The sequence below is a fragment of the Akebia trifoliata genome, chromosome 8, assembly GCF_017979445.1.
Source record: "Akebia trifoliata isolate Shusen 1 chromosome 8, ASM1797944v1, whole genome shotgun sequence".
Lineage (NCBI taxonomy): Eukaryota > Viridiplantae > Streptophyta > Magnoliopsida > Ranunculales > Lardizabalaceae > Akebia > Akebia trifoliata.
In genome coordinates this window covers 31,546,174-31,564,501 of record NC_141382.1, presented here as the reverse complement: position 1 = coordinate 31,564,501, position 18,328 = coordinate 31,546,174, and the positions used below count along the sequence as shown (strand labels likewise).

General features: G+C 36.2%; 1 protein-coding gene across 1 annotated transcript; it reads right to left on the bottom strand.

Annotated features, from left to right (window-relative positions):
• Positions 1-172: 172 nt before the first annotated feature.
• On the bottom strand, positions 173-11,340 carry LOC147396517 (FRIGIDA-like protein 3). The gene is made up of 4 exons (XM_086451221.1): positions 11,207-11,340; positions 1,340-2,402; positions 946-1,118; positions 173-781 (listed from the first exon to the last, which is right to left on the bottom strand). The coding sequence occupies exons 2-4, from the start codon at positions 2,388-2,390 to the stop codon at positions 368-370; spliced, it is 1,638 nt and encodes a 545-aa protein (XP_086307347.1). The 5' UTR covers positions 2,391-2,402; positions 11,207-11,340; the 3' UTR covers positions 173-367.
• Between the last annotated feature and the right edge of the window lie 6,988 nt (positions 11,341-18,328).

Genomic DNA, 18,328 nt, shown 5'->3' with positions numbered 1-18,328 from the left:
CCAACCCTTCAATATGAACCATCAAAATTGTTCGGACAAGTGCTATGTCAGGAGAAGAGTCTGTCATTTGACAGACCATATACATGCCCATGTCAATTCAATGGATGATCCTAAATCAATTTGGAACCCATAGTTTGACTAGATTGAAGGGGGTATGTAACAAAAAAGAAGCAGAAACTGTGCTATGTAGAATGAAACTTGGATAATATTTGCTTACCTACACACAATCAACACCACCTTTTTTTGTTTATTTTTAAATACCTCAAGTTTTGTTCATAAACTGCAACCACCCAAAAACAGCTGAGAAAGGGTTAAGACTGGAGAGTTAAAAACAGAGAATTACAATCACCTATTAACCTCTCTCTACCTAGAGAAGATAGGGAGCTTGGTACTGATAACCATTCCCAAAGTAACTGCCATGGGTGGGAGAGATACTGTAGGTCGCGGAACCCAGGAGTGGGGAAGCATGGTTGTTGGTTGGTCCAGGGTATGCGTACTGCCTGTCATACATGTATGGCGGGTACCTTTCGGGCCCTGCATTATAAAAGCTCTTGTCAGGGATGTTAGAGACGCGGGGTCCATAGCCCACGCCGTTGGCACGAGGCCTCTTGGGCTGAGGTTTTGCAGCTTCGGTCACTCTCTTCTTGTCAGCTTTGGCTTTCTCTAGCTGGAGCACCCGTTTTTGGATAGGTTCTACTGGGTACTGCTCCTCCAGCTTGTGATCTTCGATGCACTTGATCACAGCTTTAAATGCAGTCAACTCTCGTTCATTCACCTCATTCTGTGAAAAACACAAGGTTTTAGATTTAGATGATTTCAGTTACATGATGATGAGAATTAGAATTACAATTTTCTTGGTTTGACGGCAACCCTTTTAAACTATGAGAGCAAATCACTATTAAGTAATGCGTCAAAATATAATATCCTGGTAAACAAAAGGCGTACCTGTGCAGTGGGAGATGAATTTCCAGATTTGGCCGGTGAAGATGCCTTCTTTGCTTCCTTCAAGTACAATTTAAGTAAGGGTACAGGTGCAAATTGCTCCGTAAGATCAAAAGCACAAGCCAGGTTAACAGCGTCTATTTGTCTACCACTATTCACCAGTACCTCAATCACACCTGGGAAATCAAATCATTTGGTAGTCAGCAGAGGTAAAAGAACCACTGACACTGAAAACAAAAAACCATACCAATCTGTTTTTTCTTTCCTTTTGATATTTTCATATTCTACGTTGGCAAAGTGTGCATGTTGACATATGCACACTTTTTCAATTGACAGGTAACAGTTTAATAGATGAACATATGTAAAAATAAAAAATAAAGTATATAGAAAGACAAACCTGGCATTTTTCCTGATAACCCAAGTGATCGACAAAGATCGGCAGTTTGACGACGATGAGAAACAGTTGGTATTAGTTTGGATATCTCTTCTTCATCAAAGTATGAAGCAATCCCAAAAGTGGCTAGAAGCTGTAGGAAGGCATGAGCCTCCAAGGAGTTCCCAGTACTGGCATCAACATCAAGATCATCCAACTTTGGCTTCCATTCTTCAGCAATTTCCTTCGCCTGCTCCTTGATATCTTCCGAGATTACATCAGAAACAGAAGCCAGCCCCGGGTCTGCCAACAATTGGCCAAGACACTCCATCAACATGATACAGGTCCTGCGGAGACCCAAAAGGTTCGAATCCTTCTTCCCATCAAGTGATGGCATTTCCACACGGTAGAAATCTTCCAGAGAGTCCAAAACCAAGCGAGCTGGATCTGACGTGGCAGCTAATGCCGATGGAATCTCATCCCGAATGGCTGCAAGATTCTTACGATTGTCAGAGATGAATTTATGGAGCCCTTTCGAGTCCATGTCTTCACATAGTTTGGTCAACTCAGGACGAGGCTTGACCGCCATATTTCCATTTTTTTGAAGGATTTTCGTGTCTTCTGAATCAAATGAAGCAGCCTTGGTATCGGGAGGTTTCTCTTCCATAAGCTCATTGGCACCACTGTGGCCCTCAAGGTTCACAACGGAAGGCTCCATAGATGATGCCCTGCACTTCTTGAGAGCATCACCAATGGAAAACACGGCAGCATCTCTCTTCTCTTGGAGCCTCTCCAACGAGGCTTGTTCCTTGGCTATGACTGTGGCTTCCCGCTTCTCCAATATTTCTTGAGCCTTTGACACCTTGTTTACATATTCCTTTTCTTGGTCCTCCAACTCATCGAATCTTCTCTTTAAGGACCTCTCAAGTCCATGGAAATGTTCCTCAAGTTCTTTCCATTTCAGGTTAAGGGCTACCGCTCGGTGGTTCTCGAGCTCAGAAAATGCCTGCTGAAGCTGTTGTATCTTAGACGTTGCAGAGTCTATGAGAGTAGAAACTGATTGTGTATCAGCCATGGTAGTGAAGCCCTAAAAGAAAGTAAAGGTTCATCATCATTATTTCAAGCTGAACCACAATATTTAGAACAAGTCTTTACGTAACTCCATTCAAAAACCATTGACAGGAATGAGATTTATTACCAAAACATGACCCTAAAAAGCTGGTTAAAAACCAGCACAATCTGAGCTATCTTACCCAGATCAGTTAGTATACAGCTGAACATAATAAGTTGAAGAGAAAGATGAAAGAAGAGTTTGCTTTAACTAAGGTAAAAGTGGCTTATAAAGATGCCCACAAGGGCTAGTGGTCAGTAGGTCAACATAAAAACTATTCATAAAAACAAAACAAAAAAGAAAAAATATTGAATTTCCCATTTTGTTAAAATCAATCCCTAGTGTAAGAGCCGTCAAAGAGTGACTATGTGCATCCTCCCAAATCTGGGAAATTCCATTGGTTAGAAAAATATTTTTCAACTGTTCTTCCAACTCACATGTAGCCAGAGCATGTAATTGAATATTCAAATCCATATGATCCTATGGAGAAGACTTGCTTAGCCAAGCATGGGCAACTAAAAAAAGAAAAAGCTAAGACATAATTTAATCACCCATCCCATCAGGCTTGCTGCAAAAATGGATCCTCTCAAAGAGATACTTGAGAAAGTGGTAGTTTCCAGGAGGGTAGCTAGTTGGCAAATGTGACTAGAAGAGTTTGACATCATGCAAAAGGCCATCGAAGGTCAAGCTATTGCAGACTGCAAGTCATCCATTGGCATCGTATGAGCCCTTCAGGTCAGATTTCCCAGATTAAGAGATATTCTATGCAGACATTGAGTACCAACATTCGGACTCAATAATGTATTTTGATGGAGCCTTGAATGAGAAAGGGAATGGTTTTTTTTTTTTTTTTTGTACAACACGACCCAAGAAAGCCTCGTCACTGGTATCTATGCAATTATTCATGTTGAGACCATGTCATATTTTTTCTCTCTTCTTTCAAAGCAAAGAGTGAAGAAAAAAGAAAGAAAGATTAAAAGGAAATGATAGACCACTTGTTTCTTTCATTATTGGGAGTTGTAATTCAGATCTGGAGAAGATAAGAAGAGAGAAAATAGATAAGAGATTAGGGAGAATAAGATGTGAGATTAGGGTTAATCAACCCCTTTCTCAATATTTATATATTAATTTCACATGATTACAAAATACTCCCCATACAACTAAACATTTAGTTAGAACTCCTTTAACAAAAACATAATATAAAACTCATTTATTTCTACACTCCCCCTCAAATGGGGCATAGATATCAATCTTGCCCAAGTTACTAAGAACTCCATCCAATTTCTTTTCGGAATCCCTTTGATCATCACATCTGCCAATTGATCTTCTAACTTCACATAAGGAAGACATATAGCTTAAAACTTCACTTTCTCTCTAATAAAATGTTTACCAATCTAAAGGCGCTTTGTACAGTCGTGTTGAATCAGATTAAGAGTTACATTAATAGATGTTTTGTTATCACAGTAGTCTCACAAGTTCTGCCACAACATTACCAAGTTCACCTAACAAAATTCAAAGCAAAAGTTTCTTTGCAATACCCCGAGCCCTAGCACAATATACTGCCTCAGCATTGGATAAAGAAACCATGGTTTGTTTCTTACTTTTCCAAGCAACAAAATTACCTCCAACAAAGGTGCAATGCATAGAAGTAGATCGACGATCTTCTTTAGCCCTAGCCCAATCTGCATCTGTGAATACTTCTATTCTAAGATGACCATGATTAATATACAAAATTCTCTTTCCAGGAAAAGCATTTAGATACTTGAGAAATCTTTTCGCTACTTTTAGATGAGAAATCCTTGGGACATGCATGCTATTGACTAATAGCATTAACCACGTAAGTTATGCATGGTCTAGTCAAATCCAAGTAAAGGAGACATCCTACCAATTTCTAAAATTGCCAACATTTGTTAATAGTTCTCCTTCTGTGTCATCAATCTTCTTATTGGGATCCATTGGAGTACCTGCAAGTTTGGCATCAAGATTCCCAATATCACAAAGTAAGTCCAACACATACTTATGTTGGGAAATAAATATAACTTTCTTGGATCGAGCTATTTCAATGCCCAAAAAGTATCTTAGAACTCCTAAGTCCTTAATTTTAAATTCAAGAACTAAAATTTCTTCAATCTCTATATCCATGTGGATAGTTTCTTGTAACCACAATATCATCAACATATACGATGAAAACTTTCCCTTTAACAAAAAGAGTGTGACCCACATAATTCTAAGTGTACCACACTTGCTTCACTATTTTACTGAATCTATAGATCAAGCCCAGGGAGATTGTTTCAACTCATAGATAAATTTTCAACTGACGTTTTATGTAGTCTGAAAACCTAGGAGAGGACTCATGTACACTAATTCTTTTAGTTTCCCATTTAGGAAAGCATTCTTTGCATATAACTGATGTAAAGGCCAGCTATGGATAACACCCTAGCGTTCATCTTGGCTACAGGTGCAAACATTTATGTATAATCAATATCTTGGGTCTAAGTACACTCCTTTTCTATGAGTCTTGGCTTATATTTTTCCATTACGTTAGCTTTAAAGTAAACACCTACTTGCAGCTTCATGATTTTGTCCCTTTTGGCAAAGCTACAATTTCCCAAATATTATTCTTTAATAAAGCATGAATTTTTTTTTGTATTGTTTTTTTTTTTTGTTTTCCCATTCAAGAGTTTTCAAGGCTTTTGTAACACCATAAGTATAAGGAAAAAAAGAAATAGATGACATAAAAGCACTATACATAGGAGATAACAAAGAATAGGAGATGTGATTAGAAATAGGGTTCATCGTACAAAAGCATGCTCTCTTATGTAAGGCAATAGGAATATCAAAATTAGAAGAACTAACAATAGCAACAGAGAAACTATTACTTGATGGTGGGGAATCCAATTAGTTGGTATGATTAGCAATAGTCTCTTGTTGGATTATTGATAAAAAAAAAAACAGTTTGTTGTTGGATTGTCTTATGACGACGAGAATAAACTTGTAATTATTTTCCTTTGTCCATTGACAAAAGCACGGATGATGAAGGACTATATATATATATTAGTCGATAGAGGAGCTACAACTGACATAGAAAGTAAAGAATTATGATTTGACAATCTTCCATGCTCATCATCTCCCTTGAAGAGAGGCAGTCGAAGGAAAGAACAGAGTAGACTAAAGAATGTGACATCCCATATGACATTGTTTTCCAGTGGATGGATCTAAACACCTGTATCCTTTCTGAGTCGAGTATCCTAAGAAAACCCCTCAAATAAACTTAGAGTCTAACTTGTTATGATTTGGACCAAGAATATGGATGAAATAGAGAAAACCAAAAACACGAAGAAACAAATGAAATGGAGAATGACAGAGAACTAAAAGTTGAAGAGGTGACTGAAAAGTGATGACTTGGGATGTCATACGATTGATAAGGTACTTAGTCATAAGCAGACATCACCTCAAAACTTCTTCAAAACAAACATAATAGTTGAAAAAGAGACTGAAAAGTGATGACCTGGGATGTCATATGATTGATAAGGTACTTAATAGTAAACAAGCATCACCCCAAAACTTCTTCGAAACAAACATGGACAATTGCATCCCTCGAACAATATCCAGAAGAGGGTGGTTCTTCCTCTTTGTTATACCATTTTGTTCTGATGTGTATGCACATGAACTTTGATAAACAATCTCATGCTCTACAAGGTACTACTTCAATTCGCCTTCAAAGGACTTGTGAACTAAGTTTGAATCATTTTGTGAAATAGTTGTCTCTACCTCGAAACTTCATCTCTGGCGTGGATCAAGTAGGTCCAAGTGTATTTATTGTATTCATCCACGAAAGAAATAAAGTATTTGTATCCCCATCAACTATAACAAGAGATGGTCCTCACAAATCAATGCGTACAATTGTAAAAGTAGAGCTTTTATTACTTAGATAAAAAGTAGTCCTGTAATGCATGGCTAACTAACAAACTTTACATTGAAGACTAGAGACAAACACTGACTTAAACAATGAAAGAAATAGACCTTCTAAAGTCTGGAAAGATAAATAATCGAGGCGAACATGCCACAAAAAATTGAATGGTAAAACTGACTAGGACAACTACTTTGGCTAATTGATTGAAGAGTTGTTGAATGTGTTAAAGGAAAATCCAGAACATAGAGATCATTCTTCTACCACTACCAATCATTCTCCCTGAAGACAAGTCCTAAAAAAAATATCATCACGTAAGAACGTAACTGAACTGCTCTCAGAAAGAATGTTATTGGACATGCATGGAACACATATGATAAAGGCAAAGAACCATCAATTTTGATGTCTCCTTTGCCTGAGACATTGTTAAGAAAACTATTTGTTATTTTTACCTAGTTTTTACTAGATGATAACAGATATATAATTTCACAACCAATATATTTATTTAACCCCGAGGAGTTGGCTCAATGGCAATTTCGAACCGATAAGTGGTGAAAGTCTGTAGGTTGTGAGTTCAATACCCACAATGAGCATAATTCCCCAAGGCCACCTGCTAGGGCGCACCTTCACTTACTCGATGTGTGAGATGTGCAGGCATTGCGTGCTTCAAAACCCCTTGGACAAGACCACGGTCTATGGACTAGGCAATACGAGCTCAATCTGTTGTGCATAGGGATACCCGGTTATCAAAAAAAAAAAAGGAATTAAACAAGAAAGACATACTAGTCATGTGATCAGAGGCTCCGAAGATCAATGATCCAATATGGAGAAGAGGAAAAAAAACTATCAATGTGTGCAAAGGTATGTATACCTAACTAGGCGAATGAAGAGGAACTCATTGGTCCATCAAGCCTTGTAAGGAGGTTTCTCAGATGCTCTATTTCCTCTCAAGGTGTGGATAGCTCAGTAGAAAGATTAGAAACAGTGGAACAGGACGGCGGCTGGTCTTTGACGACAACTTGAGCATTAGGCTTGAGGTGAGGCTACTACGATATTCTCTTATTGAACTCACCAGGTTTGCAATCAAATCCCAACATGTTTCCCTGGTGTGTTGGGTTCTATCATAATGATCACAACGAAGATTATTCTTATCATTACCTCATGTTTCACTTCGTTTAGCTATTCCTGTGCACGACAGACCATTGACTTTCTTGCTCTATACAAGAGAATACACATCCTCGATAGGTGAAATGGAATTACAACCCAATATATGAACTTGAACAACTCATAAGTTTGATGCAAGCCAGCCAAAAATTGGAAAACTCTTTCTAGTCGATTACTTGAAAAAAATCCCCAACATCCTCATCATTCTTCCATTTAATCGCCTGACAATAATCCAATTCTTCCCATAAGGCTTGAAAAGTAGAGTACTATGTGGCTAAGCTTTTCTCCTCCTGTCAAAAATTAGTCACCTCCTAGTGAAGTTGATAAACATGAACTACATTTTTCTTTTCAAAATATGTTATGGTGACCTATTTCCCAAACTTGATGTGCTCTATCCAAGAACAAATAGTTCTACTGAGTTGGTGTTCCATGAAATTCAATAGCCATGACATCACCACCAAATTATCTTATTCCCAACAATCATACATAGAATTGGCCTCCTCGGATTTCGCAATACAACTAGTAAAATACCCTAATTTCCCTCATTTACCAATATACATCTTAACATACCACATTCACTTTAACAACTTGGTATCATTAAATTTTAATGTTGTAATCTGAACTCCAAGGTTATCTCCATAATGGAAAATTGGCACCAATGTGCTAGAGATGATTTTGATCAACAAAACAGAGCCAAAATATCAAAAAAATGGGAAAAACTATAATAATAGAGGGGGTTTTTGTCGTCGAAATGTCAATATTTCTCTGAATCAAGTGAAACCACTTTTAGTGTGTAGAGAAATTGAGAATGACCAAATCCATCAATAAAAATAGCTCGAAAAAGGTCCAGAAGACCAAATGGGCCAATCTTTCAAACTAAATTTTTTTGATTTTTTCTGAAACCATATAAAAACCCTTCAAATACTAAAAAAAAATTCTACAAAAACTTACTAAATCTTCTATAAATCAAGGTGACTCCATCATGCTAACGTCAGCAGTTGATGTCGTACGACTGACGTTATCAACCACAGAAAATCTCAGCCAAACATTTTTCTCCTATTGTGTTTCAAAAAATCAATGCTCTAACGCCAAGTTGTAGTTCAAATCTGGAGAGGATGAGAAAAGAAAGAGAGAAGAGACTAGGAAGAAAAATATGTGAGATTAGGTTAATCAGGCCCTCTCACTATTTATATATAAACTTTTCACCATTACAAGATACTCCCCAACAACAAAGATTTAGTTAGAGCTCCTCTAATATAAACCTAATATAAAATTTATTCAGAACTCATCCTCATACAAGTTATCGAACTCACTAAAAACAAGCTTAACCTATGGCAACAACAAAAATTTAAAGACAGGCTTACCCAGTGGCAGTACCTAAACTTTTGAAGGTGCCAACTAACTTATTTTGTAATTCAGTGGATGTTGACACCATAAATAGACCTAGGTTCAAAACCCACACTCACTTGAGTTATTGATCTCATTAAAAAAAAGGCTTACCTGATAGTAATACCAAAAAATTTTAAAAGTACCAAGTCTTAATGTGTTGATATCATAGACCTTGGTTTAAGACCCACCGTCACCAAAGTTACTGCTCTCATTAAAAAAAAAGGCTCACCCGGAGGCAAAGCAAATTTTTTTGCAAATTTGAGGTCAAGGGTTCAAGTCCAACTTATCAATAAAAATTAAAAATTAAAAATTAAAAATTAAAAACTAAAAATGGAGAAAGTATAGTTCTAGGATTGGAGTAGTGAGGAAAGAATTTCCCTCACTAACATCACTTTTTGTAACTACTTGAATAGGTTGATCTTTTACCTGTTCTAATATTATTATTTTCATTAAAAAAAAAAGGAAGGTTGAACAATGATGACCAAGTCAATTCAGTGACTGACTCAATTCACATTAATGACTAACGCACATGATTGAAGTCTCAAACTCAAAATCTGGACCATCCGACCTTGAGACCATTCAAACATTATCACCCACTTCAAAGAAAGAAAAAGAGGCAAGCTGCGAGTCAAGTTTGAGTCAGGTCAAGGCAAGCTGTCGGTGAATAAGAATTCTTTGATTCAGTACAAAGAAAGCCCGGGTAAGAATGAACCAAGATGAGTCAAGTTGACAACGCCGACACTAAGTCATATAGTTTTTCTATCCCAAAACTAAATGATCACTAGTCGACTCAGGTGATCCCACTTCAGATTGTTCGATACTTGAAACCATGATGATGCATAATCCTCAAAGATCAAAAGAGAATATGTTGGAGGTATCTTGTGCTTAAAAAGACCAAAGTCCAATGGAAATAAATTGTGAAAATGGATGTACCACCAATGCATTATATATAGAGAAAATCGATGCAGGACCCACCATTAAACAAGGAACAATAATAGTAGATGCTTGCATCTAACATAAAACTAACAGAAATACAATTGGCTAAAACCTCAAGGAGGTCTGTTACACAATTAAAAAAATTTCCATCACAATTAAATCCCTTTTCATGTCATAGATATTTTTTGATCAAAATAATTGAGAATAACATAAAAAATGCACCCATAATATTTATTTATTTTTGTTTGATAAGAAAAAGATTTTATTAAAGAGTCAAACAGGAAGCAAGGTGATCGAGAAGGCCAACCCAAATACAAAGGAAGGAACAACAGCCCACACAAAGAAAACTACAATACTACAACTTACAAATCCTATCCCATCTTAAAAAGAAAATTTTCAAAGAAGACCCCCAAAACACCTTAAAAGCTTTACCCCAAAAGAAACAGAAAAACAATAACTGAAAGAATTATATCTTGGATAGGAAGCCCTTTCCCTTCAAAGATGCGCCTATTTCCTCTCCTTCCAAATGCCCCAGCAAATTGTACCCAAAATATTTAATGGAGTATGAGTTGGAAGTCAAGAAAACAAAAAAAAGGTAAAAGACAGACATGAGTGAAGTGATCATTTTCTAATATCGGTTGTTTGCAATCCCAGATTACTAAATGGTAAATGACAACAGATTAACCCAATCCCAACCTCAGCGCATCCATACAACTTGGGCCGTTAGCAACCTAAACTTGAAGTGATCATTTTCTAATATCGGTTGTTTGCAATCCCAGATTACTAAATGGTAAATGACAACAGATTAACCCAATCCCAACCTCAGAGCATCCATGCAACTTGGGCCGTTAGCAACCCAAACTAGAATAAAATTGTATATATGTGACATCTATTTGACAAAATCAGATCTCACTCTTATCAATTACCTAAACAAGGAAACCAAAAGCAAAATAACAAATCCCATCACACCCACAAAACCTTTAGGCCTACAAACTTCAAAATCTGCTAAAAAAACTATCTAAAATTATCAAACCTAAAAACCTAATAAAATCAAGATATATATTACCAATTTGTTCAATTACAGGGTACTCAAATGCTATCCATGATCTATTAACAGATAAATCAAACAAATCAACAAAACCCATCACCCTGAAAGTTCAGAATCTCTAAATAATCGATCTTACAGAAATCAAATCCAACAAAAGGTAGGACAACCCGAAAACCCCATTTTACTCAGACCTACTTTTGATGCCCTAGACCTTGTCTGTAACTCAAATTCATTTGAAAGATTAAAAAAACTAGAATTAAAAGGTAGTCAGAGAAATTAAGAAAGCAAAAGAAAATTGAAGAAGGATACAGAGAGAGAGGGAGAGAGACTTACAGTATATTAAGGAGTCGGGGGATGGCGGCAAGTCGAGCAAAAACAATGGCTGCAAAGAGAGGGAGTGTCTCAACCACCCGACAACAACATCAAAGCTGAAAAGAAGGGAAAATAGATTGGGGATCAGACTTTATACGTAGTTCTCCTTCTCGAGTCCATTGTTTTAAATCAGTCTCGTCTCGTTTCGTACTCGCAGTGCGAGTCAACTCGGTTAACTATTACTTCAAATAATTATAATTTTCTTTTATAGAATAAGAATAAGAATATAATAATAAGATGCTCAATCTCAAGATCATATTTCTATTTAAATAATAAATGTATAAATTATTATAAAAATAAATTAATTTTATTAAAAAATAGAAAACTGGGTTGATTCAGTGAGTTTTATTAACTTGATCGATTTTAAAATATCGGACGAGTCAATGTGAAGATGTTTCACATAATCACATGGAATATATCACTCATTCAAGAACATTAACCAATTTTAAAATTGTTAAAACAATGTGAAGATGTTTCTCACTCGTTAAAGAATGATACCAAAATGACTTGCGAGCGGTATTGGTTTTAGATGCTTTCAAAGGAGAACTTGTATTGCCACACCAATTTTTACTAAGAGCAACTGAAGATTTGTACTAAATTCTTCTCTAATATCAAATGAATTGAGATGTTTCTAGTAAAAGTTGGTGTGGAAATAGAACATCTCTACCATGCTTGAGTGTTGACATTTAACATTAGGTTAATGAATTGGGATTGAGAATCTTTACAACATCTTAGTTAGATTATTTAAATACAATTATTTTAATATGTTCATTTGATTATTTCGTATTTGATATTATTCGAAATAAAACCTACATATTTTTACATTGCTTTGGGGTGATTAATCTAGATACTTAAGACTACTATTTATAAATGTAAAAAAAAACAAAAAAAATTGTTGGGTAATTCAATTTACTCATACTAGTATGATTTATAGATACCGACATTTGGGAAATTTTGAGAGCGTTTGCTTTAAGATGAGCAGATTAATGAGGAGGTAAAGCTTCCAAAAAAAGAATTGACTACTATTTTACATTGGGTGATTAGAGATGGTTAGATTTAATAACTTTTTGAGATATTTGTCTTTGTTTATATTTTCACATAGTATATATATGGTCATGTTCGACACCCAACTATTTACCCTACGTGTTTTGTCCTACATGGGTTAGAAGTTTTGAAATGCAATGATTGTTTGTGATGATGATCTCCATAGTGAGGAGATCGTTCCTCACTAAAAATCAGCCCATTCTGAAACTTCTAACCCCATCAAAAGTGATTTTCAAAAAACTGGACAATTCACGATTCTTCAACTTGTAAACATAGAACAAGAAGTTTTTGAATGGGCTAATTTTTTATGAGGATGATCTCTCACCATAGAGATCATCATCACCAAAAATAAGCTCATTCCAAAACTTCTAACTCATGTAGGACAAAACATGTAAGGAAAATAGCAGGGTACCACGGAAATACCCTAGATTTTTACACGTATCTCAAGAAAATTCATAAGTTAATCAAATGAAATTTTTTCTTGAAGCTGGAATTTGACAAAATCGATTACACCATTAGATCCACAATGAAAAATTAACTAAAATAGACTGTAAGTTTGCGAAAGTCGGAGCATAGGACATTTAAGTTCTTAATATAAACTGTCAAATGACCGTTACGTCCTTATAACGCTATAAATATTAAAACCTAGGAAATTTATAGACTTTTATTCACATGCACTTTGATTCTCTACAAATTAAAAACCCTAGCCTCCTTCCACTTTCCAACTTGATTTGCGATCGTTTAGAGAATTCATTAGGGTTTGTCATAGGAAAAGAGATCATTTGTCTCGTCAAGAACTTTGAGGAGAATCGTGAAGTTAAGTTTTATGATCACTCCGAAGAGGAAGATCTTAGGACTCAACTCAGAATTTATGCACCCTTCACGGATTCTTAGTGTCAAAACAAGTAAGAAATTTCTAAACCTCTAACAATTTTAGATTTCATGCATCATATCAATCCAAACCTTAACTATGTTGTTAAAAACTAAAAAAAATCCATTACTTTTGAAAAACTCATAATCGATCTTGTTGTGCGATAATTTCGGGACAAAAATCAAATTTTAAAGATTTAACTTTTTCTACTTTATCAATGAAAAATCGAATTTCAAGTCCAAGATCGCAACTCCAATAAACCTATGTTCTACAGAAGTTTTTGTTAGTGCCACCAATAGAAAAAAAAAATTACAAAAAAATATTTTTGAATTTCGACCAAATTTTGTCATTTTCTTCCAAATGACTCTATAAGATGATCCCCAATGCTTAAAATTGTTTAAAGCCTCATTTTCAACTTGTTCAAGACTTTTTTAAAAAATGATTTAAAACTTCGAAAAACTTCAAAAATGAACTTATAAACGATTTAAATTCGAAGGGATGGCACTGTAGGTGTGATACTCTATGAAAGAGTATAAACTCTCATTATGTGTGTGTGTGTGTGTGTGTGTTGGCGAGTGGGTATACAGGGTTAATGTTTATTTTTGTTATTGTGAGGTGATGTTGCATGTTTATTTACGATTCTGTTACCATAAGGTGATGAGTATTGTTTGTTATTTTACGGGTTGGGTCGATGCATGGCAGGAATTGGATATTCCTTCCGCACACTTTGTGATGTTAATTTATATTCTATTTTCAAAAAGAAAAGGACATTATACTTAGTTATTTTGAGATCCGTTAAAGAGCCTGTGAGCGCCTGAAAAGATAGTTTGTCATGTAATTTTTGGAGTTACATATTATCCTAGGATGAGCAGTTACGATTGTAGCTACGTGGTTTTCGTCATTATGACGACCACAACTATTAAATATTAGAGTCGCCACCATTCAAGTTGGAAGTGGGTGTAAATGATCACCCGTGAGGCATTTTTCAAGAAATGACATTTCGGCATCTTTAGTGAGTCACGATGGATAAAAGGATGGTCAAACCTTGAGATTTGGGTAAGCGGCTCGATTGGAGAAAAGGGAAGGTGTTAGGCACCCTTTTCTCCCCGTCACGTGGCGGTAACCTCTACACAACTCGGCTACTTTGATTTTTAAAAGAAAGTGAAAATTGTACCACGTGGGTACATTTGTTCTCTGAGTAGGGATTTAATTTTGGCTTGATCATAGGATCATCTCATCAATGGAGATGATCCTTGTAGATCCAAGCCTTGGGGTCCATTCATGCTCAACTCATTTAAAATAAAATGAAAAGAGGGGGATGATAGAAGAGGGAAGAGGAGAAGGTAGAGAGAGGAAAAGGGGGGGAGATGTTGATTGCTCCCACCTTGTACTCTTGGACTTCTTCTTCTTCTTTTTCTTCTTCTTCTTCTTCTTTGAATTCTCTTTAGTCCTTGGTGAGTTGAGAGTGAAGTTATTTTTTCTTAGAGTGTGTTATGAGAGAGTAGTGAGGAGGAGTAGATAGAGTAGATTTTTTTTCTTATGGAGACTTGGTGTCACCATTTTTGGGATGAGAGGAGAGGTATTTATAGGTGTTTGGAGGGGATTTGGGGGTATAATGGGGTTAAAATGTGAGAGAAGGGGTAATGACATAGGATTGAGGAGTGAAAGGTGTGAAATTTAAGGTGAAATGGAGGGTAAATGTGTAATGAATGAAAATGGGTGAGGTTTAGACCCAAATGGGTTGGATCCTACCCGAACCCATTTGGGTAGAGTGTTGGATGGGTTGACATGAGTGATGGTTGGTGGTGGAGTGGGGGTGTAAGAGAGTGGTTTAGAGAATAAGTGTTAGGTTGGTTGATGAGGTGAGGTGTGTAGATTTAGGGGAATGGGTTGTGTAAGAGGATGTTAAGTTAGTTTTTGGGAGGAGAAAGGAGATGATGCCATGTGGCAATCATGATGAGAGGGTGAGGTGATGAGATTGGTTGATGGGGGTTGTTTGATTAGAGAGAGAGAAATGGGTTAGTTGATTGATGATGAAAGAAGTATGGGTTGAGTTGATTTTATTGGAGTGTTTTAAGGAAGATGATGGGTAGAGGTATGGGTGATGATGTTAGATAATGGTGATGGGTTAGGGTATGGGTGAAGGTGTGGTTGGTTGTTGATGTTAGAGGATGGGGATAGGTTAGGTTAGGGTAGGGTATGGGTTGAGGTGATTTTGGAGAGAGGTGAGATGGGTTAGATGAGTTGTTTAGAGCATGATGATGGGAGTGGGTGATTGGATAAGGGAGGTGAAGGATGGTGATGACAAGTGTCATCTTTTGATGTTGAGGGGTTGATTGGTTGATGTGGGTAATGGTTGATGGGTATGGGTCGGATAGTGAATTGGGTATGGATAGTGGTTTATGGGCTTTTAATGTGTTGGGCTTGGGCTTAGAAGGGTTGTGGGTTGTTTTGGATTGGATATCGGATTTGGAGATGGGACGGTGAAGGTTGGATGAAAGGGTAGGCATCCCAAGTCTCGCATTTTATTATTTTGAATTTTTTTTGTTTGAAATCATTGATTTAATCACAAATGCCATGTGTTGGCAAATCGGGCTTTTGGGCCCGTTGGGGAATTTATCGATTTTCGTATGTAAGCGCGGGGCGATGATGTTGAACAGCTGTAGGATGGGCCACGACCCTTTTTTTCGGGTCCTCGAGACCACGGGGTGGTCTTAGGGGTGTTGATTTAACCGTAGTTTCCACTTTTGATGTTTTGGGCCTTAGTGGCCCGTTGGCCCCCTTTTGTTGGGAAATCGGTATTTCGCATGGAGCGGGGTAGATGGGAGTGTGCCGAACCCTTTTGGTGGGCCTACTAACCCATTAAGAGGTGTTAGGGCTTGGGTTTCGGTGACAATATCATTTTTCGATGATTCGGGCCATTGAGGCCCGTGGGTCGAATTTATCGAAACATTATTGTTTTTGGGCCCCTTCGAGTGAGGGCCCGTTCAAATTGAGGTGTCTACAACGATGATAGACTCTTATGTAGTTTGAGATGCATAGGAAAGTAACATCACAACTAAGATCTAAGAGATTCCGTTCTATTTTTATCGATAAACTATATGATGTAACGGTAACATGTAGAAAGTGTAAAGAAGTCTTAGAAAACCATATGTTTTGCCTGATAGGCTTAGATGAAAATGACTAGTTAATGATCATCAACAGTGTACAGTAGTCAAACATATTGACACTTCGTGAAATGACCTGTACTTTATGGTCACGGTCAATGGCCAATCTAAGCTGGATAAATAGTCACTCTAATGTGGTAAGCGCAGCGATGGACTACAAAATCAAGAACTATGATGGGGTTCCACATCGTTGAAGTCTGGAATAATTTGGATCCTGATTGGGAAGTATCCAGTCATGGTTCTCAACACTCTTAACAAATATACTACCACTACTTGCATCTAGACTTGTTTAATATGTTTATCTATTTATGTTGGAAATTGTTTTGAAATTATTTATGTTTACTTCAATTTTAAGCATGCTTATATTCTTTTTATTGTATCTCTATATGGAAAATTGGCATATATTTTTAAACGTATTAGAATGTCTTTTTCCCATATTAGAGACTTTTTGTTTAAAATAGTGTTTTCCTGCTAGGTAACTCCCCCGTTACTCACCCCATAACTTTTAGTTGCAGATCTTTCATCTATTGAGGTGCATTTAGAAGAGCTTATAGAGGAGTTTTCAACCTTCTAGTGGTTGCATTAACGATCAGAGTCCACTTCTAGGCGAGCATTGGGGTTACAACTATTAGCTCAACTTGTAGTTTAGGTATTAGGATTTCCTGTTTTCGCCATGAAGGATATATATATATATGTCAAATTCAATAGCCAATAGCATAACGAATAACATAACCAACATGTTTTGTTCTTTGTGGGTTAGAAGTTTTAGAATGGGTTGAGTTTTTGTGAGGATGATCTATATGGCAAGGAGATCATCATCACAAAATATCAACTCATTCCAAATCCTCTAGCTCCATCAAAAGTGGTTTATAAATTAATAGTAAAAAATTGACACTCCATGATTTTTCAACTTGTAAATTAATGTTAGAACTTTCAAAATATGTTATTTTTTGTGAGGATTATCTCTTCACCATAGAGATCATCTTTACAAAAAATTAGCCCATTCTGAAACATCTAACTCATATAGGACAAAACATGTTGGCTAAGTTATTGGCTCTTGAACCCCACATTCATTTTTCAATAATACCGATAATCATTTGGTTTTTTAGTGAAAAAGGTAATGGTATGTTGGCCTTTTACATTATTAATATTAAATGCATTTTAATTTTTAGATTTAAATAGCATGTTTGTGAATGTTGTTCTCGCAATCAATGCAAACATTATAAACTCATTTATTAAAGGCATAATAATTGCATTTATTAGGTTAAAAAACTAATATATCCTTGCCTTTTTCACAAAAAGATTAAATAAGTAGGGGTATTATTGAAAAGTAAATGTGATGGATAATAATAACATCCTCGTGAGATTTTGGACAATAGTACCCATATATATTTATATATATGGGGGAAGTTCATGGGACAACAATTATGACAACATCTATGTCAATAATTTTTGTCTTATATAGGTTAGAAACGTCAGAATAGACTAATTTTTTGTGAGGATAATATCCTCACCATAGAGATCATCCTTACCAAAAATCAGCTCATTCTGAAACTTCTAACCCCATCAAAAGTGCTTTACAAAAAAATTGACGGTCCACGATTCTTCAACTTGTAAATTGGAATTATAAGTTTTAGAATTGGTCACCAAAAATCAGCCCATTTCGGAATTGATCTCTTATTCTCTCTCTCTCTTGATCAATCAGTCCCTCTAATCTGTCAAGTCTGGGTATTGTTGATAACTCAGTCCCATATTTGTGATGTTTTGTTTGTTTGATTAAGGTTCATCTCTCTTTTTAATGCCAGGTGTACGCTATTGGGTCATCAGTTAAAGAGGCATAGAGAATAGATTGCACCTAAGATGTGTTGTTGGATTGTTGTATATGAGAAGAGATGAAAGGTAGAGTAGTTTGTTGGATTATTGTAATATGAGAAGAGAGGAAAGGTAGAAGAGTTATGCATATTTTTTTTCATTGTCAACTTTTTGTAAGAAACATTTCTT

Bases quoted from the DNA above. Each gene is read 5' to 3' on its own strand.
- LOC147396517 (XM_086451221.1), bottom strand. From the start codon at position 2,390: ATGGCTGATACACAATCAGTTTCTACTCTCATAGACTCTGCAACGTCT. The intron at 1,119-1,339 runs GTTTGTCTTTCT...TTGATTTCCCAG, and splicing joins GTTATCAGGAAAAATGCCAG to GTGTGATTGAGGTACTGGTG. The intron at 782-945 runs GTACGCCTTTTG...TGTTTTTCACAG, and splicing joins ATTCATCTCCCACTGCACAG to AATGAGGTGAATGAACGAGA.